This window comes from Cavia porcellus, unplaced genomic scaffold (assembly GCF_034190915.1).
Source record: "Cavia porcellus strain 051 isolate PalLab524CR breed Dunkin Hartley unplaced genomic scaffold, mCavPor4.1 scaffold_4, whole genome shotgun sequence".
Taxonomy (NCBI): domain Eukaryota; kingdom Metazoa; phylum Chordata; class Mammalia; order Rodentia; family Caviidae; genus Cavia; species Cavia porcellus.
In genome coordinates this window covers 71,252,330-71,276,491 of record NW_026947487.1, presented here as the reverse complement: position 1 = coordinate 71,276,491, position 24,162 = coordinate 71,252,330, and the positions used below count along the sequence as shown (strand labels likewise).

General features: G+C 36.2%; 1 protein-coding gene across 4 annotated transcripts in view; it reads left to right on the top strand.

Moving 5' to 3' along the window:
- The window catches only part of LOC100716628 (broad substrate specificity ATP-binding cassette transporter ABCG2-like), a 110,100-nt gene that overhangs the window by 73,410 nt on the left and 12,528 nt on the right, over positions 1-24,162 (top strand). For all 4 annotated transcript variants that reach the window (XM_013150086.3, XM_013150087.3, XM_013150084.3 and 1 more), the window contains one exon: positions 4,899-4,981. In XM_013150086.3, the coding sequence (XP_013005540.1) occupies positions 4,899-4,981 (83 nt within the window). The remainder of the gene's footprint in view (positions 1-4,898; positions 4,982-24,162) is intronic.

The window sequence follows — 24,162 nt, the reverse complement described above, 5'->3', positions numbered from 1 at the left end:
CTGATGTGATCTATTTAAGGGTTATGTTTATCTCCTATGCACCTTACCATTTACTTGTCATCTCTATTCCATTTGGGATCTAGAAACAATCAGTAGGATGAAAAAACACAATTAAGTTTCTATATAGAGAAAGCTTTTGTTAGTTGCTTCTTGCACTATCTAACTCAAAATTTTTGTTGATTTAGATGAACTGTAATGGATTATCAGAGCAAAAAAAAAAAAAACCCAAAATGTAAAGCACCATCAGTGATGTTTGGGATATTCTAGAAACTGCAACTATATTCAGGAATTCCTTCCACAACTTTAACATAAAATCACATGTTGCCTTTTGAGATTCTAATACAATAGTGAACAAAATGAGTAAAGATAAAATCTCTGGTCTCACAGAAATTATTTTCTTATGAGGGCAGAGAGATGGTAGCTGAATGAAAAATAAAATATATTACATTTCAGATGGCAGACAGGACTGCAGAATGTTTGATCAGAGACGAGGGGCAGGGGCTAGAGGGAGAGAGTGACATCAGGAGAAGGCTTGCTTGCAATTGAAGCCAGGAGACGAGGGAACCCATGGCAGCAAGTGGTCTTGAAGGTAGCTTAGGCTGTTTACTGTCTGAGAAAAGAGATTTCATGCCAAAAGATGTGTGCCCCATAACTGATTTCTTTATTTTGAGGGTTTCATTTTTGGAAATTCATAGGTACCCAAATGAGTGTATAGTTTGTACATAGGTAGTAACCAGATGTAATAAGGCTGTTTATGGGCAGATTAGGTCACTTAACTACGATGAGATCATGTCCTTGCCTGATTTTGGATGACTCTATGGAAGTTGTTTATTAGTCCTTATTTTTTGGGGGGAGGGGATTTTACTTGTTTTTTTTGTTGTTGTTGTTGTTGTTGTTGTTGTTGTCTTCTTCTTCTTCTTCTTCTTCTTCTTCTTGTTTTTTTCTAATATTGGTCTGCTTTTTGTCTCTGTGACTAAGCACCAGACATAAACAGCTTATAGAAGGAAAAATGTGTTTGGCTAAGATTTGCAGGGGTTTCAGTCCATGATTGTATACTACTGTTGCTCAGGGTCTGAAGTGAGGCAGAAGTCACTGCCGAAGGGTTTGATGACAGCCTGATAGCAGCCTTGAAATAAAGAGAAAAGGAAAGAACAGTGAAGAAGGAGCCAGGAACTATGCATAGCAGTTAGGATCAAGCCTTGGAACCAGGCCCAGTCTCTTGTTTCTATTACCTTCCAGTAGTGCCATGAAATCACGATCTCATGAATGAGTTAGTCCACTGATGAATTTAGTGCCTTCATGATCTAATTGTGTCTGGAAACACCCACAGACTTACCTAGCAGTATGCTTAACTAATGTCTTTGGCAGTCCTGCATCTATCAGTTTGACTATCATGAGTAACCGCAAAACTTTGTCACAGATCACTGGTTCTTCCAGCTCATTTCTTTATCATCTATAAAGAAATTATTTTAGGTTGTTTTTGGGTTTGTTATTTTTAGTATCTGTCATTGAGTTGCTATTGAGTTCTAATAGCATGTTAGTCTAATGAAATACTATGGACACATGCACCATAATTTTCTTATTGAAGTTTGTCACTTTCCAAGTGTATCTGAGAGCCTTCACTCCTGTGTGTGTCATAGTGTCAGACACTGCAGTGTTGGTGGTTATTTGATTAGGCACTTCTGTGAGAACGTGAATACTTTTGTGTCCTGTCAATCCAGGACAATATTTCATTCTTTGCAGGAGATTTGATGCCATTTGGAAAAGTGTTTTAAGAATTAAATCCATCAACTGGGGTTACCCCATTGTTGAACACTGACATGATGTAATGAGTTGATTTTTCCTGTAATTTATGTATTAGGTTTCTCTTATTTGCCTGTAGAAGTGGTTTATAAGTGTCTTGTCCAAGACACATATGTGGTAGTTCTAAGCAGTGTCTGATTAAAATTCATCTACTTCAGTCCCCCTGGATTGTGAGTGGTTTGGCCCAAGGCTTCCTCATGATGCAACCACCAGGCCCATTGCCTCCAGGATTCAAGTTCAGCAACCTTGCTTCATTAGTGAGCTCAGTTCCACAAAGGGAACACAGCAAAGCTCAGAGAAGCAGAAGTCTGTAACATAAGGTTGAGACCTTGATTCTCCCTGAGCTTAGTGGGACAACTCTTAATTTGTAAATATTGAATGATTACCTTACTAGTGGACAATCCCATTTTGAGAATAGACTAGATAGTAAATATTTTAGACTTCACAGGCCATACATGGGATTTGTCTCAGGTAGTCTACCCGGCTATTTTAGTGTGAAAGCAGCCATCGCTAATATATAAACAAATGAATATGTCTTTCTCTCTTTCTTTCTTTCTTTTTTTTCTTTGATACTGTGCTTGCCAAGCATGTGCTTACTCCACTGAGCCAAATCCCTGGTTATTCTTTATTTGAATAAAATGTTATGATGTTATGCTATTCGGTGACATTTGAGTTTCAAATAAATTTGATATTGTAAGGATATTACTCTGTACATTTTTAAGTCTGAAATAATAATTATTCTCTATGTTATTAGGTATGAAAGCCATTTTAACTTTCAGACAGAACAAAAATAGTTGGCTGTCGCTTAGTGGCCTATGGGTAGCATTTTACTAACTTGCAAATACACTAGGACTTTTATTTATATTTTAATAGAACTATGCTGTATATATTTTTAAATCTGTTTTTAATGTAGAATTACTAAAAATTTTATGATTTCGTGCCAAAAAATACTGTATCTGTTGTCTTATGGCTTGAAGTAGTCATTTACATGGCTCAGACTTGACCTGTACGCAAAAGTTGTATTAGAAGGCTCTTGGAATGAATGGATTTTCTGCATAGGAAGATTTAGCGTTTGTTTAATGGATGAGGGGCTTCCTAATCAAATTAATTTGTTAAAATTTAGCATTAATCTCTCAGTGTTATCATTTCTACCAGCGTATTACAAACCTACAATGGGTTCTCCTTTTTTCTGGAGACAGTGTCTCCCTATGTAATCCGGGTGACTTCAGTTTCGTCTCAGTTAAGGTTGAGACAAACCCAAGTCTGTCTCAAACTTACTTCTCCTGTGTCTTCAGCTTCCAAGTGCTGAGATTATGATGAGCCACTACATTCGTATTTTTAATAAAAGTTAGAAAAATCACTCAACATATTTTAGAGTGATCCATGTGTTGAAAATATGCTGGAGACCAAATTCCCAAATCTCCTAGATGGTGTCATTTACACTGTTGTTTAATGTTTATTGTACATGATAGTTTTCTTACTTATGCAAAAAAGTGTAATTCTGATGCACTTTGTAAAAGCAGGATGTCATTATGGGATTCATCATTTTTCAATGTTGCAAAACAGCTAAAATTTGTTGTAGAACTTTGAAACCAATAGTGAGCATCACAGTAGAAACACTGATTTTTGTTAGTATAAATTTTCAAGTTTGGATGTAAAAAAAGTACAACAAAGAATATGGAATGCCTAGTTTAAAAGACTGATTCTTAAAATCTAGGCTCTGTGAAACTATAGACCCTTGTATACATGGGTATGCTACTGTTGATAGTCATTGGTATTTACTTTAGATCTGCTGAAGTCAGGTGTATTTTGAGAGTAGTAAAAATATGCCATGGCAAAGGAGTTCTTTTCTCTAAATGTCCATCTTGTTGCCAAAGGAATTTAAGGATATCTTACAAGTGAAACATTTTATAAATGTCCTTTGCAGGTTAAGATTTTCACAAACTAGTTTTTATAGATCTTCATTCTGTTTCTACTTTGGCTTGGTTTTCCTCAAATGTACCCTTCACAAATTACTTCATGTCTTTATATTATTGTAGTATTGAGACTTTATTTTTTAACTTTGAAGTTTCCAAAATATATATTAGAATATTTTGTTTTCTTTAGGTTACTATGTTCTGTACCTCTGTATTCAGTCCATCAATAATTTTAGATTTCCTCAAAAAGTATGTCATAATGTAACCCTTGCTAATTGAAGAATCCTTAACACAGTTTTCATCCTAAAATTAAAAGTGAAGTTTGTTCAGTCTCCTTGGGAGCCCTCCACACCGATTGGGGAGGTGAAGAGAGGTGAGGATAGCAAATATCCACAGCTCCACTGGCCGTGAGGACTGCAAGCCTTCCTGATGCAGGGACAGAGGAGCAAGTAATGGAAGCATTGGATGCCCCCAAGAAAGCTGGCTGGGTGCTTTGGGGGCACTTTCTCACATAGGCAGGGACTCCTCATAAGTTGGCGAGAAGGGGCCACCTCCCTCCTACTTCTTATGCAAAATTTCCTTCTTAGAAATGTTGTGTGCTTTAAAAATTCTAGTTTTTATTCATTTTTCAGTGCAGGACATTGATCCCAGGGTCTTGCACATGACAAGCAGGTATTCTGCCTTTGAGTTACATTCTCAGCCCTAAAATGGTATTTATTTCTAATGATAAGCATAAAGATAACTTTTTGTGAACTTTTTAAACTATAAACTATATGTTCACTGCCATAAAAGTTATGAATTTACTTCAAATCAAAACTGTTGGCCACATGGACTTTATTCTTAAAATGACTTCTCCAGGGAAGTGTAATGCTTGTGGGTCCAGTGGCTTAACTGGGCCCTGAGTTAGCAATATCTGGTGGGACAATAGGAAGAACCTTGGATTTGTCAGTCATCTGTACTGTGTTCATTCAGAGCCTCAAACAACAGATAACTTAATTTTCAGCTTAATTTATAAAGCAGTCATATAATGCTCAGTGTTTTATATTCTCCCAGGGACTCTGGAAAAGTCATTGGAAGTGCTTATTTCAATGGAGATATTTGACAGGTGGCCATATTTATTATAAATACTGTGTAAACATTTTTACCTTTGATTAAAACTCTGCTTTTTCATTTGAAAAGCTATTGTTAATATTGGCGATAGCAGTGATTACAAGCTTTTTTTTTCTTGGACGACATGATAATTGTACTGCACTCCAGAATCGGTAAGTAAATTTTTATCTTCATTTGGGAAAAATTTTGATACTTTGTTCAAGATTGTAAACATCCATTGGGAACTTGAATTTTGGGTGAATGTCACTATTTTATTGAGGGGTTAGGATAAGTCAGTGCATTGAAAACTGAGTGGGAAAGTTAACTTTCTCTTTTCCATGTGTATTATGTAGTGGTAAGATAAATGCAACATAAATTCTGTGCCATTTTTAAGTGTAGGGCTTAGTGACATGAAGTATATTCATATGATGCGGCCACCATCCAACTCTTAAGACTTTACTTCAGCTTCCCAAATAGATGCCTCATATACATTGAACACCCCATATCTACCTCTCTCCATACCTGGCTAATGCCATTCTCTGTCTCCGAATTTGACTGCTCTAGGAACATCTTAAATTATCAATCATACAGTACAGTATTTGTGAGGGTTTTTTGGTGACTGGCTTAATTCCCTTAGCATAATGTTCTCAAAAGTCTTGCAAATTGTAGCATGTATCAGAATATCTTGGTTTTTTAAGGCTGAATAAGCACTCTATTATATGTATGTACTACATTTTGTTTATCAGTTTATCTGATGATGAAAATTTGGGTTGCTTCTACCTTTTGGCTACTTTGAACAACAGTGCTATAGGCATACAAATGTTTGGTGAACTCCTGCTTTCAGTTTTTTGGGGCACATGTGCAGGGGCAGAATTGTTTGACCGCATGGCAGTCAGGTTAATTTTGGGAGGAGCTGCTGCCCTGTCCTTCACAGCAGCTGCACGATTTTGCATTCTTAACAGCAGGAGACAAGAATCTCCATTTCTCTGCATCCTCACCTAGTACAGTTTTTGTTTTAATAATAGAGATTCATTAGATCTTTAAAATGTGGATTGAAATGTGGATTGTTGTTATTTTTGTTACTGAATTGGAATTCTTTATACTTCTGCATATTAATACCTTGGCCAATACAAGATTTGCATTTTCCCATTTTATGGACTTTTTATCACTTTGTTGATAGAGCCTTAGGTGAATAAGTATTTTTAAATCTGATGTAGTCAAGTTCATCTATGTTTTTGTTTTACTGTGTGTGAGAAAGTTTCCCTGGAGTTTATGTATTTGTTGGATGTGGGGGTAGCTCGAGTGGGTATTTTGTTACTCTTAACTCATTTCAGTTTAATGTGCCCTTATAAACCTTGTTTCTGAGGAGACTTTTAGACAACTGCATTGTGCCCTGAATGCAGATGCTCACAGTTTCCAGTCCTCTAATTCATGTACAGAGAACTGCTCTTTGCCAGGCTCTGATCTGCGATTGACATCCCAGCAGTCAAAGGGGTAGTCGTATTTTTATGACTAAGGAAAGTTGTAGATCATGGTGATCTACTTTAATTTCTGCAAAAGACTGATTATTTTTGAAAGAAAATAAACATAAAAGCCAATTCTTCACTCACTTCAAACTAAGTAGTGAATCATGACAGTACCATAATATTTGAGATGGTTATTGCAGCGATTTTCCAAAGTTTGTCATCTTTTTACCTTTCTCTGAAAGTTGAGTCCTCTGGACTGTTTCCAAACATGCCAGGACTTGTTTTGTGCCCTGTATTGAAGCCCTTTTCTCACCAACTCAGCCTTCACCACAGGCTCTAGAGGATGTGTCTCGTGGTAGAAGTGAGAATTCAAAAAATATTGAGCCAACTGTCATCAACTGGAATTTTAAAGACCACGTGGAAATCAAGACATGTAAGGTCTTACCGGAAAAACTCAGGGGAAAAAAAAAGAAGTGCTTTAGGTTCTTCTTCAGATGTTTTGTGGAGAAATTGGACGTTTATTTTATTTGACGAAAAAAAAAATTTCATAACAAAATAATAAGAAAATGACAATAGTTAATACACTGTGTATCATTATCTTTGAAGTAGTTACTTATGGTATAAGATAGAAACCAAAAAGGTTCTTAGAAAAAAGAAACAGTAACAGAAAACTTTTCAATGATCTAAGATATACTAGTAGTATAAATGGAACAAATTGGCATATATATTAAAATATTTTAAAAAGAATGAAATAAGCAATTTGAGGAGGCATTTGAACTTACTTCCTATTTATCTCTCTTCTATTTTGCTTTTTATGTGTATATTTATATGTATATATTTTTTATTTCTTATGTAAGACAAAACGTCTAATATTTGAGTTTGTGTCTAACTTCACTTAACATATCCTCAGGTTGCATCCACTTACCCACAAATGCCTCAAGTTTATACTTCTTTGCAACAGTGTAGTATTCCACTGTGTATGCATACTACATTTTCCTTATCCATTTATGTGTGAATGGAAAAATATGTGTTTCAAAAATCTAGCTGTTACAAACTGTGCTGGTATACATATGGGTATGTATCCCTGTAATAGGATGATTTTTTTTTTAGTTTCTTGAGATGAGGAACACCTCAAAGAGGGATAGGTAGGTCAAATGGGATTTCTATTTTTAGTATTTTGAGGAATATCTACATGATTGCCATAGTGGTTGATGTAGTTTAAATTCTCATGGGAAACATGGAACAATTCTTTATCCAATATGTCCTTTCCTGCATTTGTAATTATTAGACTTTTTGATGATAATCATTCTTTCTGGAATAAGGTGTCTGTTTTTAAATTTGCATTTATTTCTTTTTATTTTAAAAACAAAAATAAAGACGATGATATAGAATTCAAACCAATAGGAGATTAACACTGGGGTTAATATATTACATGCTGTTATCTCTTCAACTAGTAGTTGTTCAGATTACAAGACGTAGGTATGAAAAAAATGATCCAACAATCAAACAATGAAAACAGAACTGTTCTTTCTGATGAACTAACAGATTAGCAGTATAGTTATTTATCATATACATATATATGTCTATATTAATGCATACACATATACATATAATCTTTTCCCTTTTTTCTTTTCTTTAATGGTCAGTGATGGTGAATATTTTTCATGTGTCTTTTGGCCATTTGTACTTTCTTTGAAATGCCTAATCGTTTTGGTTAATCATTTTTTGATGGGGTCTTTTATTTTGAGGAGTCTAAATATTTTAGTTCTTTACATATTCCTGATGTTAGTTCTGATGTCCATGGAAGAGCTAGAAATTTTTTTTCCCATTCTGTAGATTGTGTCTTTACTGTTGGTTGTTTCCTTCACTGAGCAGATTTTTAGGTTGATGCGACCTCCATTTGTTGATTATTGGGGCTATTTTTATTGCCAGTGTAATGCTGTCCAGAAAGTTCTTGCCTGTGCCTTATGTCTTCAAGAGTTATATCCATTTTATCTTCCAGGAGATTGTCAATATTAAAACAATATTGATATACTTGATCTATTTTGATATTAGTTTAGCACATGGTGCGATGTGTAGGTCTAGACTCAGTCTTCTGCATCTGGATACTCAAGTTTCTCAGCCCCATTTATTAAAGAGGCTATATTTCCACTAATGTTTGTATGTATTTATTTACTTACTTGTTTTTATGAGTACATGTTTGCCATATATAATGATCACATTTATCATAGAAAATTTGTACCTGTACATAATATTTCTTAAGTACTGGTTCATAGTATTTAATTCCATTTTCCTCATTTCCCTCTCCTCCTTTTTACCTTTTTACAAAGCTTTGTTTCAGTTTTCCCTTCTATTCTCTTTTTTAAAAATCCCTTTTCATTTCCTTCTTTCCCCTCCATCCTCTCTTGTTCCATTCTCGTTTGAACAAGTTCCTGTTTTCCAATACTGCATAGTTTTTATTTCAGTGTGTGTTTCAGACTCTTGTCAAAGTTCAAATACCTAAATGTACCTGGGGTTGTTTCTGCTTCTATTTTTCTGTTCCACTGATTTATGTGCCTGTTTTTTTTTTCCAGTATCACACTATTTTAATCACTGTAGCTTGTAGTGTAATTTCAAGTCTGAGATTGTGATTCCATTGGCTTTGTTACCCAGGATTGCTTTTACTATTTTGGGTCTTTCTAGATTCGATATGCATTTTATCATTGCTTTCTCTAACTCTGTGAGAAATGACATTGATAGTTCGATTGGGATTTCATTAAATCTGTATTTCAGTTTTGGAAATTTGGTCATTTTGATTATGTTGATTCTGCCTATCCAGGAACAGGAGATAGCTTTCCATTTTATGGTATCTTCCTTGATTTTCTTTTTCAGAGTAATGTAATTTTTATTGTAGAAATCTTTTGCTTCCTTACTTATGTTAATCCCTAAGTATTTACTTTTTTGGATGCCATCATGAATGGTATTGTTTTGCTAATTGCTTTTTCAATTTGTTCATTTCAGTTTGTTGCATGTCAAAGGAAATCTCCCATAGAGTGAAAAGAAAATCCATAAATTGGGAAAATCTCTTAGCCAACTGTCCCTCAGACAAAGGACTTCTATCTAGAGGCCCCCAGAATTCAAGGACCCAATCTAGTACCATGCACAATTACTGAATATAGGTATAAAATAAATGTAGGAGTCTTTGGGGACTTGGAAGTAAAGGATCATGTCATTTGCAAATGATGACATTTTGACTGTCTTTTTTTTCCATTTGAAAAAGCTTTATGTTTTAAGGGAAAAATGATACAGAAAAGAAAAGCAAAAAGCAAAAGAGACAAACAATAACAAACCCAATACAATAATAGTATAGGTTTACAAAACAAGATGATAGGAATTTTACAATGGTTGTAATATTGCATATTGTTACCTTCAAAAGGCATGCTTAGATTAACTGATGTAGACATGTAATGTTGATCTAATTATATGAATATTAACTGTTCTTTTCCATTAACTAAAACATTTAGAAGTATAGTCATTTTACCTATCATACACACACACACACACACACACGCACATATATACATACAAATGTATGTCGTTTTCCTTTTCCCTTATTTCTTTCTTCCTTTCCCTGATCCCAATAACTTTTCCTCTATGAGCATTTTCTTACCCTTATACAATATTTATTGTAGATTTTGGATTGTACAATTTCTTACATTAGGGAGACAATATAGTATTTATACTTGTGAGTTCGATTTATTTCGCTTATACGTATGGTTTCAAGTTGTGTCCATTTACTTATAAAAGCCTTAATGCAGTCTTTATAGCTAAATAGTACTCCATTGAATAAAAATACCACATCATTTTTATCCATTCCTTGATTGATGGGCACTTGAGTTGTTTCCAAGATTTGGCTGTTACAAATACAAATTGTGTTGCTATAAACATGAGTGCACATATATCATTGTGATATGATGTTTTCAATTCTTCTAGGAGAATGCCTAGAAGCAGAATAGCTGGGTCAATGGAATCTCTAATCCTAGCTTTTTCAGAAATCATCACACTGATTTCCATAGTGGTTGTACCAGCCCATACTCCCACCAATAATGAAGAGCTCGTTTTTCTCTACAACCTCTACAGCATTTGTTACTGGTTGCTTTCTTGATCTAGGCCTTTCTTTCTGGGATCAATTGGAATCTCAGTGTTGTTTTAATTTGCATTTCCCAAATGAACATTGATGTTGAACATTTTTCATATATTTATTTGCTATTTGTATTTCTTCAGCTGAGAAGTGTGTATTCATCTCATATGACCATTTTTGGTTTGGGTCCTTGAATTTGGGGGGCCTGATATTTTTTAATTCTTCATATATTCTAGATAGAACTACTTTGTCTGAGGGACAGTTGCCTAAGAGATTTTCTCAATTTATGGATTTTCTTTTCACTCTGTTGGATATTTCCTTTGACATACTAAAACATTTTAATAAGGCAAGATCCCAGTTGATTCTGGGAAGTATTTCTTGTGCTTTTTGATTTTGGTTCATGAACCCTCTGCCTACTCCTATGTCATTAAGATTTTTACCTACTTTGTTTTTCAGCAGGTTTAGTGTTTTTGTTTTAATATTTAGATCTTCAATCCATTTTAACTTTAGTTTTATGCATGATGATAGGCATGGGTCTAGTTTTAGTTTTCAGCATATAGAGAGCTAGTTTTTCTAACACCACTTGTTAAAGAGGCTGTCTTTCTTCCAGTGTACATGTTTGACCCCTGTGTCAAAGATGAGGTAACTAAGTGTGATTGCGCTTGTGGCTATATCTTCTGATCTATTCCACTGGTCTTTAGATCTGTCTTTATTCCAATACCATGCTTATTTTATTACAGTAGCTTTGAGTAGAATTTCAAGGTGGGGATTGTGATGCTTTCTGCCTTGCCTTTGTTGCCTAAAATTGCGTTTTCTATTTTATGTCTCTTCTGGTTCCAAGTGAATTTTAGGGATGCTTTCTCTACATCTGTCAGGTATGCTAATAATATTTTAATTGTAATTGCATTAAATCTGTATAACAATTTTGAGAGAATGGCTGTTTACACAATGTCTGTTCTTCCTATCCATGAACAGGGAATATCTTTCTTTATGAAATCCTCTTTGATTTTTTTTTCAGAGTAATGTAATTTTCACTATATAGATCTTTTACTTGCTCTGTTAGACTGACTCCTAAGCATTGCATTTTTTGGATGAAATTATGAAGGGTGTAGTTTCTTTTATTTCTCTCTCAGTGAGTTTGTTGTTTGTGTATAGTAATGCTATTGATTTTTCAGTATTGACCTTGTATCTAGGTACATTACTGTATTTGGTTATTATACCTAGAAGTCTTTCAATGGAATTTTGGGGATCTCTATGTAGAGTACCATGTCATTTGCAAATAGTGATAATTTAATATCTTCCTTTCCTATCCTTATGCATTTTATTTCTCTCTTTTGTCTTACTGCACTGGCTAATGTTTCCAGAACTATATTGAATAGGAGTGGTGATAATGGATATCCTTGTCTTGTTCCTGATTTTAGGTTGAAAGCTTTCAGTTTTTGTCCATTTAGTAAGATGTTAGCTGTTGGTTTACAATACATTTCTTTTCTTACATTGAGGTAGAGACCATCTATTCTGATTTTCTGTAGAATTTTTACCATGAATCAGTGTTGGATTTTGTCAAAAGCTTTTTCTGCATCTCCTGAGATAATCATGTCATTCTTGTTCTTGGTTCTGTTGATCTGGTGTATTACATTTATTGATTTGCTTATGTTGAACCTTCTCTACATTCCTGGGATGAATCCCACTTGATTGTGGCGTATAATCTTCCTGATTACTTGTTGCAATCTACTTGCCAGTATTTTATTGAGGATTTTTGCATCTATGTTTATTAGGGAAATTGGCCTGTAATTTTCTTTTCTGATCGAGTCTTTCTCTGGTTTTGGCATTAGGGTAATAATTGCTTCCAGGAATGAGTTAGAGAGATTTGCTTTCCTCTCAGTTTCACTGAAGACTTTGAGGAGACTTTAAGCCTTCCATGAATTTCTTGTAGCATTGCACAGTGAATCCATCAGGACCTGCACTTTTCTTTGTTGGTAAGGTTCTAATTACATTTACAATTTCATTAACTGAAATTGTGATATTCAGCAGTTTTACATCTTCTTGATTCAGCTTTGGTAATTTCTATGTTTCTTGGAATCTGTCCATTTGTCTGTCTTATTGAATCTATGAGAGTAAACATTTTCAAAGTAAGTATTTATAATCTTCTCTATTTCCACAGGGTCTGTAATGATTTCATCCTTTTCATTTATTTTATTGATTTGAGTTTTTTCATTATTTTTTTTGATAAGGTTAGCTAGGGGCTTACCAATTTTATTTATCTTTTTCAAAGAACCAGTTCTTTGATTCATTAATTCTTTGTATTTTTTCATGTTTGAATTGCATTAATTTCTGCTCTAATCTTCATAAATTCTTCCCTTATTTTGGCTTTGGGCTTGTTCTTCTTTTTCTAGGATTTTGAGGTGCAGTATTAGGTTGTTTATCTGTGTTCATTCCATTTTCCTCATGTGGGAATTCACCACAATAAATTTCCCTCTGAGGACTGCTTTCATATGCCTAATGGGTTCTGATAATTTATATTTGCATTTTCATTTAAATGTCAATGTTGTTTAATTTCTTCTTCAATTTCTTCTGTGACTCATTCATTGTTTAGGAGAGTGTTATTTAATTTCATTGTGTTTATGGCCTTGTGTTCTTTTGTCATTAATTTCTAATTTTACTGTGCTACAGTTTGATAACATGCATGGAATTATTTCACTTCCTTTGCATTTACTTAAGAATGTTCTGCCCTGGTGGAGAGAAAAATGGCGGCTTGCTGGGAGGCTGGATGGAGAGTCTCTGGAGAAATCAGATCAGATGCTAGAATATGACAACATGGAGAGGGCTAGACAAATGGATAATGATTCTTATTAACCAAGGCAGTAACCGAAGGGAAAAATAAAACTAGGAAGAGGAAGGAAAAGTGCAAGTGGAGAGCCGAAGCCTGATGTGCTCACTGAGACCCATTCTGCAATGTACTAGGCACCCCCGGAGGATCCAAGGTGGGGCTGAGACCACAGTTGCTGATAATGGGATTCCGCGAGTCCTGGGCCCTTAACAGGAGGACGTGGCACGGTGAGCAGGGGATCCAAAGGGAAGAGCTATATTGACTCTTGGTGAGTGCTGGAAATTGGGACCTGGGGCCCCGCAAAGCAGCAACAGCTACCTGGCCACAGGAGACTGAGAGGGGACCATACACCTGAGCACTGAAGCCGGGCACCATGCAGTTTTCTGACCGATCCATGCTGTGCTGAAAGTACACGGAAGACGTGTGCACAGTATACAGTGAACCCAAGAGGAAGATCTGCATTGATTCCCAGTGAATGCTAGGGATTGGGTCCTATAGCTGCTGTCGCTGGCTGGAAGACATCTTGGAGTTGGGCAGAGCCCAGCGCTGCAGCGGTGTCAGTCAGCTGCTCGTGACACAAGAGACATCTGGTGGAGGACATCATCGAGTTGGGCAGAGCCTGATGCCGTGGTGACATCAGATAGTTGTCCTGGCGCAGAGAGGTCTGGTGGAGGACATCTTGGAGTTGGGCAGAGCCTGGCACCACGGTGATATCAGTCAGCTGCCCCTGGCACAGAGAGAACTGGCGGGGTCTGCTAGGGTTGAGCTATACCTCTGGTTGGGTCCGAATAAGCAGGTACAAAGTTGTTGTGACTCTGTGGCGTCCACAAGGTACAGCCTAACTTGTGGATTGACCTGCTCAGAGGCTCGAGGCTAGCCTGCACCATCCTTGCATCCCTGTGTGTACCTCAGATAACAGCAAATTGGAGAGGGCAGCAAAACTCCAGTCAGCACACTTTGGAAAGACCCTAAGCAATATGGAGAGAGCCAGAAAACCGCAGGACACACCAGTCTGAAAGAAACATGACAAGAGATAGAAATAAAAAAAAAAAAATTTCCAGCTGCCAAACCTGGGAAAATAAGCCCAGGAGAAGTAAATACAGAAGAGAACCAGTGCAGTACCCATACAATACTAGACACAGCATTAGTGGACTTAAAGGAATACCTTCATGACCTCATAGGCGAACTTAAAACTCTACTTCTGATCCAAGTGAGGCAAGATATAAAAAGATTAATTCTTATTATTATTATTTGTTGTCTTTTTCCTTTTTATCGGAACTGGGGATTGAACTCATGACTGCCTGCTTGCAAGGCAGGCACTTATGCCGCTGTGCTAAATCTCCAGCCCCGAAAAAAGATTAATTAAGGAAATGATAAGCCCCTTCCAAGAGAACACAGATGGAAAAAGGAGAAAATCAGAAAAGAAAGAGAAACCTCTGATGAAGAATTTAAACATAACCTAGAATACATGAAACAGATCCAAAGAGATTAGCAGGAAACTAAAAACTCCATTGAAAACTGGCAAAATGCTTTGACAGAAACTAAAGTTAGCCTTTGAAACTTGAAGAGAGATTTATGATATATGATCATGAAAGAAAAGACCTCTTAAAAATAATGAGGAACCAGAAAGAAACAATTCAAAGGCTAGAAGATGACAAAAGGATACATAACTTAAAAACAAAAAATGTAAACAAAGAATCAGGAGTAACCACAAATGAACTGCAAAGAATATTCATAGATATAATTAAGGAAAACTTCCCCAGCATAGGAAAAAGAAATGATATCCAGATAAGTGATCATACAGAAATCCAGCCACCTACAACCAAAACAGATCTACACTCAGACATATAATAATCAAGATTCCAGAAGTCCACCAAAAAAACCTCAATACTAAAAGCAGCCAAAGAAAAGAAGCAAATTACATACAATGGAAAAATTATCAAAATAACAACAGACTTATCAAAACAAACTCTCAAATTGAGAAGAGCCTGGGGGGACATAGTCCAAACCCTGAAAGAAAATAATTTGCAACCAAGACTGATGTACCCAGAAAAACTCTCTCTCAAAATTAATGGAGAACTAAGATGTTTCCAAGACAAGGAGGAGCTGTGGGAGTTCATGGCCACCAACCCAACCCTACAAAGAATGCTGAAGGACATTCCAGAGAGAGAGGGGAAGGGTTTCCAGGATTCCAGCAACAGTGGCAAAGAGGCCTCAATGAATGGGGCAGACAGTGGAATGAGGGAATAAGGTGGACAAATTATAGCAGTAAAGTGGAGTAGCAGACATGCAGCAGAAACGGTAAGCTGTAATCTTTAATATAGATAGCCTTGATACACTAAAATAAAAAAAAACAGGCAGAATAGATTAGGAATCAGGTCCCATCGAGATGCTCTGAATGGGAAATACACTCAACTCGAAAGAGTGTTAATAAACTGAAAGTCAAATATGAGAAAGCAAAGCTATATGTGACAGGAAACCAGAGAGAAATAGGGACAACTCATCCAGCAGCTGCAGATAGATTGGAAAGCTATGACACTTTTGGGAAGTGTAGAACTACACAGTTGGAAGGAAGAAAACCCTATGATTTTAGTGAGTAAGGGAGAATAGCTCAAGATCAAACTCAAGAGTAGAAAGTTTCAGCAACACTCAGATAGACAACAGGCTGGCCCCCTAATCTAAAAGCTAAAGGGGCTGGTGGGACCCAAAACATACAAAGCATCCTGAGAAGGGGAAAGGTGAAAAATAGCCTAAAAAAAGGAAGGCAGAGGACATTGTTAATAGTGTATCAGGATTTAAAAGTCACAGTAGTCTTATTGCTCTGTTTTGTTTGATTTTATTTTATTCCTGGTCTGTCCACACATATCAGATTTAAGGGCACAGACAACTAACCCAAAAATAGCAGGTAATACCATGGTAAGTACCCTTTAATTTCCTACTAACTTAAACTGAAACCCTGTATTACTTACATCGTCTTACTATGATTGATCATATTTGAATCTGATTTGTTAGACTGCAGTTTTTCCTTGGCTGATTTTATTAGAATTTGGTATGCTTGATAGTATCAAGTCTAAAGGTAGGGGCAACTACTCTGAAGATGACAAGATGTAAAAGATACCCATACCAGTTTTGATTATTAACTGCTCTCAAGTCCTACAATGTCTTTAAAGTTGTGTTTTTATAAAAAATAGCTATGTAATACTATGCTTAACTGTATTAAGCCTGATGATGTGGACAAGTCTATTGAAAATAACAAGAGAAAGCATGGTAACTATGGCAGATCACCTAATATTATGGTCTTATGTGTCTTTTTCATTGCATGTTTTTTTAGGAATTTGTTTTGTTGTCTTGTTATGATCTGTTTTTCCCTATAATACAGAGAGGATAGATATTCATGTAGCAATTCACATATGTGAAAAACTTTTTAAACTATTTACAGGAACAGATTATATAATGCACTATGTATTTAACAGGTACTCTGAAGAAGAGACACTAAGAAACCCAATGCTAATTCTGTAACACTATGATATAAAACATAGCAATACTATTATTCACTCTTCAGAGTGATATTAGGCTAGTCTCTTATGTTCAGTTTCAGCATATGTAAAGATAAGGACAGCTACTACGAAGATAAGGACATCTACTATGAAGAGAATGAGAGACATTATGGTAGTCAGTATTGACTTTCCCAATGTCAGGTCTTGAAGACTTAAAAAGCCTTCATCATCCTATAATAATTTGATTAGTTCTATAATATACAGTATGTATTCAATGTGTGTGAAGATGGGGACAACTATTTGGAAGAAAACTAGAGACAATAAGATAGACAGTGAGGATCTCCAGTGGATTTGCTTTAAAATCTGTGTTTCTTTAAATTGTTTCTTTATGAACTGTTTGTTCTGTTTTGATAAGTTTAATCTTACCCCCTTTGAGATAAAAAGCAAGTGTGGAGGACTGATAACCATATTACTAAGTTTTTGTTGGATCATTGAGCAGAACTGTTGGCAGTGTCACTATTTGAATGTCACTTTGTATGCTTTAATTTTGTAACCTGAACAACTATTTCTAAGATGACAATATGTAACTTATTAACTAGTGATTTCTTACTGTTTATTTTTCTGTAATTCTGTATTATTTCTATCCTTTTTTTCTCTATCTTTTCTGTTTTTTATTTTTTTCTTTAAATAATAATAATAACAGAATGTTCTGTGGGCTCGTATATGATCTATTTTAGAGAACCACACATGCAGCTGAGAAGAATGTGTATGTGATGTAGCTGAGTGGAACACCTCTACATGGTCCATTTGTTCACAAGTTTGATTCATTTCTGTTAGTTTTTTGCTGATTTTTTGTTTGGTTGATCTGCCTCTTTGTGACAATGATGTGTTAATGTCCTCTGTTATAACTGTATTATTTTTGTTTTTTTATGTCTATTAATATTTGCCTTACATAGCTGTATACTCCCATATTTGGTGCATATATATTTAAGATTGTTATCTCTTCTACTTGCAGTTTTCCCCCAACAAGTGTGTAGTGACATTCTTTATCTCTTTTGATCATTCTTAGTTTGAAGTTCACACATTTGCAAACAGGATAGCGGTTCCTGCTTTTTTCTGGGTTCCTGTTGCATGGAGTACTGTTTTACCATTCTTTAACCTTTAGTCTATGAATTTCCTTTTGCGTTAAATGTGTTTCTTATGTATGGAATATTCTTGGGTTTTGTTTCTTAATCCACTTTTCTGGTCTGTTTCTTTTCATTGGTGAGTTGAATTTATGAAGTCAATGGATATAACTGATATGTAGTATCTTACTCACTGTCATGTTATCTTTCTGTTGTTGGTATTCTAATTTTACTGCTAAATTTTTTGCCTTACTTAATAGTTTCTTTTTGTTGTTGATCTTGGGATTGTAGTTATCTTTGTCTCTTTCTAAGGTGTCTTTCAGTACTCTTTGTAGTGTTGGTTTGGTTGCCATGAATTCCTTCAGCTGTTTTTGTTGTGACGGTATCTTATTTCTCCATCAATTTTCAAAGATAGTTTTGCAGGCTACATCAATCTTGGTTGAAAATTGTTTTCTTTCAGGACCAGAAATACTTCAGTCCAAGCTCTTTTTTAAAAATTTATTTTAAAGATAGTAAAATGAAACAACAACAAAAAGACTGAACAAAGCCAATCGAGACAATGCAGCAAAATTGGTACAAAACTTCAGAGCAGGATACTGGGAAAACAATAATAGCTTCCTACCATAATACATTTTGTCTTCAAATAGTTGTCCATTCCATCAGATTTAGCAAAATCAAACCAAAAACAAAACACTATAAGACCAATCAAAATAGAATATTGAACAAAGCAAAATAGTGAAAACAATATTGGACTTCAAAGACAAGACAGAAGGAAATCCCCTATATTTGCTATATTATATACTGTCGTCTTCCCAAGAGATGCTCAGATTGCTGGCCCCAGAACTGCATCATCAATGAAAAATACAAGCATCCAGTTGGTTTATGAAACTTAGTTGTTATCAACTCAGCCTGTTCTCAGAACCATCCAACAACTGCCATTTGTGGGGAAAGGGGGCAGGATGGACAGAGTTTGACTCTCAGCCCACACACTGGTAGGCTCTTGGGAGGTGCTGACTTTTCTTTCCCTGGAACCTGTATGCCTTGCCCAGCTTACTAGGAAGGCTGGCTAGTTGATTTCTTGGTTGATACCCCAAGTCCTAGCATGGCCGATTCTCAGGAGATGCTGACTTTTCTCCCCAACCTCTTCTTGATTTGAAGGTTTGTGTTGAAAAATCTGCCATGATTCTGATAGGCTTTCCTTTGTAGGTGATCTGTTTCTTTTCTCTGACAGTTTTTGGTATTTTGTTCTTGTGAATTTCTGATACTCTAATTATTATATGTCTGGTTGAAGATTTATTTTGGTTATGTTTAACTGGGTTTCTGTATGCCTCACTTATCTGTACATCGGATTCTTTTCTCATGTTGGGAAAGTTTTCTGTTGTTATTTCTGCAAATTGTCTTCACAGGTCATTTTTGTTGACCCATAAATTGTATATTGTTTCTCTTTGCATCATCTTGTAGCTGTTGAATTGTTTCCTGGTTCCCTGTGATTTTTAAGAGATCTTTTCTTTTGTGATTGTTAGCTTCCATCCTGTCTTCAAGGTCTGAGAGTCAATCTTCAGCTTCATTCAAGTGGCTTTACCAGTTTTCAATGGAATTTTTAGTTTCCTGAATATTCCTTTGAATCTGTTTATGCATTCTAATTAAGTCTTACATTGTTCATTCAATGTTTCCATCATGTTCTTATGTTCCTCTGTTTTTATGTAGATCCTCTTTAGATACACACTGCATTTCTTTCATAATGCTTGTCATTTCATTTTTTACCTAGAAGATTATTTCTGACCTGATTTCCTCTATAGCTTCATGGAGTTGTTTCTTTCTCCTTTTTTTTTTTTTTATAAAGGATTTTATTTAAATAAAAAAAAAGCAAAACAGAAAAAAAGGGTAGAAGTAATACAAAATTTCAAAAAACAGATAGGAAGAAATCACTAGTTGATAGATTACATATTGTAATCTTAGAAGTCACTTCAAGTTACAAAATTAAAGCATACAAAGCAGACACTTAAACAGTGAGACTGAAAACATTTCTGTTCAGTGTCCAACAAAAACTTAGTAATATGGTTACCTTTTTTTACACACTTAAACATACATGCAGTTACATCCTTTAGAGCACTTTCTATTCCTGTCTTTTTTATAATAACAATTACACATTTTAGGTTTTATTACTCCTACAGTTCTTATTACTTTGTTTGAAGAGAATAAAACCAAATGTGACAAAGCAAAATGGAGTCAGTTAAAACAAGAATAGACATAGTACATGATGTAAAAACAAAATCCAAGGTGATCAACAATGGCTACTATAATGCCTCTTGCTATCTTCAAAAGAATTGCCCATATTTTAAGGAGGGTAATATTAAACATACCAAAACAGATCATAAGGAAACAATTTTAAGAAACACTGATTTCAAAGCAAGTCCACTAGAGATCTTCATTGTTTTATTGTCTCTAGTTTTCTTCCAAATAGTTGTCCCCATCTTCACACACAGTGAATACATACTGAACATTATAGAACTAATATGAACATAACAGGGTGATGAAGGCTTTTTAGATCTTCAAGACCTGACATTGGGGAAGTCAATAGTGACTGCCATAATGTCCCTCATTCTCTTCATAGTAGCTGTCCTTATCTTTACGTACCCTAGAATTGAACATAAGAGACTAGACTATTATCACTCTAAACAGTGAGTATTAGTTTTGCTAGATTTTATGTCATAATGTTAAGAATTAGCACTGGGTTTTTTAGTGTCTCTTCTTCAGAGAATCTGTTCATTACATCATGCATTATATAATCTGTTCCTGTAAACCGTTTAGAAATTCTCCCCATGTGTGAATCTCTACATGTGTATCTGTCCTTTCTGTATTAAACGGAAAAGCGGATCATAGTAAGACAAAAAACCAAATTCTTAGAAAAACATCAAATGAAAAAGATATAAAACCACATTATTAGTTGATCTACAGTAGTTACTAAGCTTTCCTTTGTTATTTTCAATAGAGTTGTCCACATCATCAGACATATAATAAACATTACATGGCTATTTTAATAAAAACACAACTTTGGAGACATTGTAGGACTTCAAACACAGTTCATAATCAAACCGGAAAGGGTATGTTATTATTGTCATCTTCAGAGTCGTTGCCTCTACTCTTAGACTCAATATTATGAAGCATACCAAATTCAAATAAGATCAGTCAGGCAAAACAGCAGTTTAACAAACCAGCTTCAAATAAGATCAGTCATAGTAAGACAATGTAAGTAATACAGGGCTTCAGTTTAAGTTAATAGGAAATTAAGGATAGTTACCGTGGTACAGCTTGCTATTTTGGGGATAACTATCTATGCCCTCAAATCTAGTATGAGTATTCTGACCTGAACAAAATAAAATCAAACTAAGCAGAGCAGTAAGATAACTGTGGCTTTAAATTCTGATACAGTATTAACAATGTCCTCTGTCTTCCTTTTTTAGACAATTTCTCACCTTTCCTTTCTCTGGATGCTTTGTATATTTTGGGTCCCACTAACTCCTTTAGTTTTTAGATTCAGGGGCAATCCATTATCTATCTGAGTGGTACTGAGTCTTTTTACCCCTGAGCTTCATCTTGAATACTCTTTTACTTACTAAAGCCACAAATATTTCCTTCCTTCTAGCTTTGTAGTTCTTCTACACTGCACAGAAGAGTCATAGCTTTTCAACCTACCTGTGGCTGCTGGATGAATTGTCCCTATTTCTTTCTGGTTGCCTGTCACTTAGAGCTTCATTTTCTCATCTTTGATTTTCAGTTTATTAATCTTCTTTCAGGTTGAGTATATTTCCTATTCAGAGCATCTTGATAGATCCTGCCTCCTAATCTACTCTGCCTGTGTTTCTTCTTGTTAGTATATCTAGGCTATCTATGTTAAAAAATTATAGCCCACCTTCTCTGCCTCAACTCTGTTTTTCTATTTTTCTGCTATTATTTGTCCATTTTTCTCCTTCATTCCACTGTCCTCCTTGTTCACTGAGGCTTCTCTGCCACTGTTGCTTGAATCCTGGTATTTCTCTCTCTCTCTCTCTCTCTCTCTCTCTCTCTCTCTCTCTCTCTCTCTCATATCCTTTAGTATTTTCTGTATGGTTGGGTTGGAGGCCATGAACTCCCACAGTTCCTCTTTGTCTCGGAAACGTCTTGTTTCTCCATTAATTTTGAGAGATTTTCAGGGTATATTAATCTTAGTTGGAGGTTATTTTTTTTTCAGGGCTTGGACTATTTTCCCCCAGGCTCTTCTTCATTTAATAGTTTGTGTTGATAAGTCTGTCACTATTTTGATGATTGGTGCTTTTTTCCTGCTTCTTTTCTGCTTTTTCTCACTGGCCACTTTTAATATTCTGTTCTTGTGGTGGATTTCTGGAATCTTGATTATTATATGTCTGGATGTAGATCTGTTTTGGCTAGAGTTCTGTATGCCTCATTTATCTGGATATCATTTGTTTTTCCTATGCTTGGGAAATTTTCCTATTATTTCTGTGAATAGTCTTTGTAATTCATTTGTGGTTACTCCTGCTTCTTCACTTATGTTTTTCATTCTTAAGTTATATATCCTCTTGTCTTCTAGCCTTTGAATTGTTATTTCTTGGTTCCTTGTTATTTTTAATAGGTCTTTTCTTTCTTGATCACACATTGTAAATCTGTCTTCAAGTTTCGAAAGGATAATTTTTGTTTCTGTCAAGGCATTTTGGCAGCTTTCAATGGAGTTTTTAGTTTCCTGGTAGTCTCTTTGGATCTGTTTCATGTATTTTGGATTTTGTTTATATTCTTCACCAAAGGTTTCTCTTCCTTTTCTGGGTTCCTCCCTTCTTCCCTCTGTGTTTTCTTGAGAAGGGCTTAACATTTCTTTAATAAACCTTTTTTTTTTGTCTCACTTGGGTTAGAATTTCAGTTTTAAGTTCATCTATGAAGTCATGAATGTATTTCTTTATGTCTGCTGATGTTGTGGCTAACACTGCATGATTGCTGTACTGGTCTCTTCTGTATTTACCTCCCCTTGGCTGATTTTCCAAGGGTCAGTGGCTGGAGGTTTTGTCTTATCTTTTGCTGTTGTTGTGTGTCTGGTTTCTTTCAGACAGGTGTGTAGAGATCTCAGGCTGTTTTTGTATTCCTTACAGTTTTTCTAAAGCGGGCTGGCTGGGGGCTTGCTGCTCTCTCCAGTTTGCTGATATTTGAGGTGGCATGCAGTTAGCCCTCCCCTCTGTGGTAGTCAACCTGCGACTGCCTTCAGAACTTTATACTGTGCTGTGGCGGACATCACAGGTTTGGAATAGTTTCGTCCCTGGCTATTGGGTCCCAACCAGATGTGTGGTTCAGCCCAAGCTGCTCCTAGCAGTCCTCTCTGGGCCAAGGGAGGTTGACTGATGCCACTGTGGTGCTGGACTGTGCTCTACTCCAAGATGTCTTCAAGTCAGTCTACCATGCAGGACCCAATTTCCAGCACTTACCAAGAGCTAATAAAGCTCTCTACCTTGGCTCCACTCCACACTGTGCCACATCCTCCCACCACGGGCCTAGGACTCACCAACTCCCGTTATTGGCAGCCACAGCTTCAGGGCGACCTTGAATCATCTGTCTCCATGGGGTGCCCAGCACAGCACGGAACAGGTCTCAGTGAGTATGTCAGGCTTCAGCCCTCCACCTGCGCTTTTCCTTCCTCTTCTTAATTTTATTTTTCTTTCGGTTATTTCCTGGTTTAGTGAGAATCATTTTCCAATTATCTGGCCCTCTCCATGTTGTCAGATTCTAGCATCTGGGCTGATTTCTCCAGAGAGGGTTTCTATCCAGCTTTCTAGCAAGCCATCATTTTTTTCCCTCCAGAGTTGTTTTTTTACTTCAGTTGCTATCATTCCAGAAAGGGCAGTTGTGTAATTTCCAGTGTCTTCCATTTCAGTATCTCTTGGGTTTGTTCTTGGTGGGCTGGAGAACTGAGACTGCATCTTGCTCTTCTGTCATTGTCCTCTGAGGCCATGTGGCTGGCCAGGTACCCTCCTGCTGGATTGCACTGGAACTTGGTGCTGGGCAGAGCTTAATGCTCCATGCAACTAGCATGAACACACCCCTAGAGTGTATTCTTAGGGCCTAGAACCTGGCTGAGTGCAATTCAGAACCACCACAACTCACATGACTAGCAGGGACACATCCCTGGAGTGTGGTGCTGTCGCCTTGTGCCTAGCTGAATGGAGTTCAGAACCTCTAGGACCCAGGTAGCTAGCAGGGACACACACCCAGTGTGTGGGGCCTAGGGCCTGGCTGGGTAGAGTTCAGAACCTTCTTGACCCAGGAAGCTAGCAGGGATG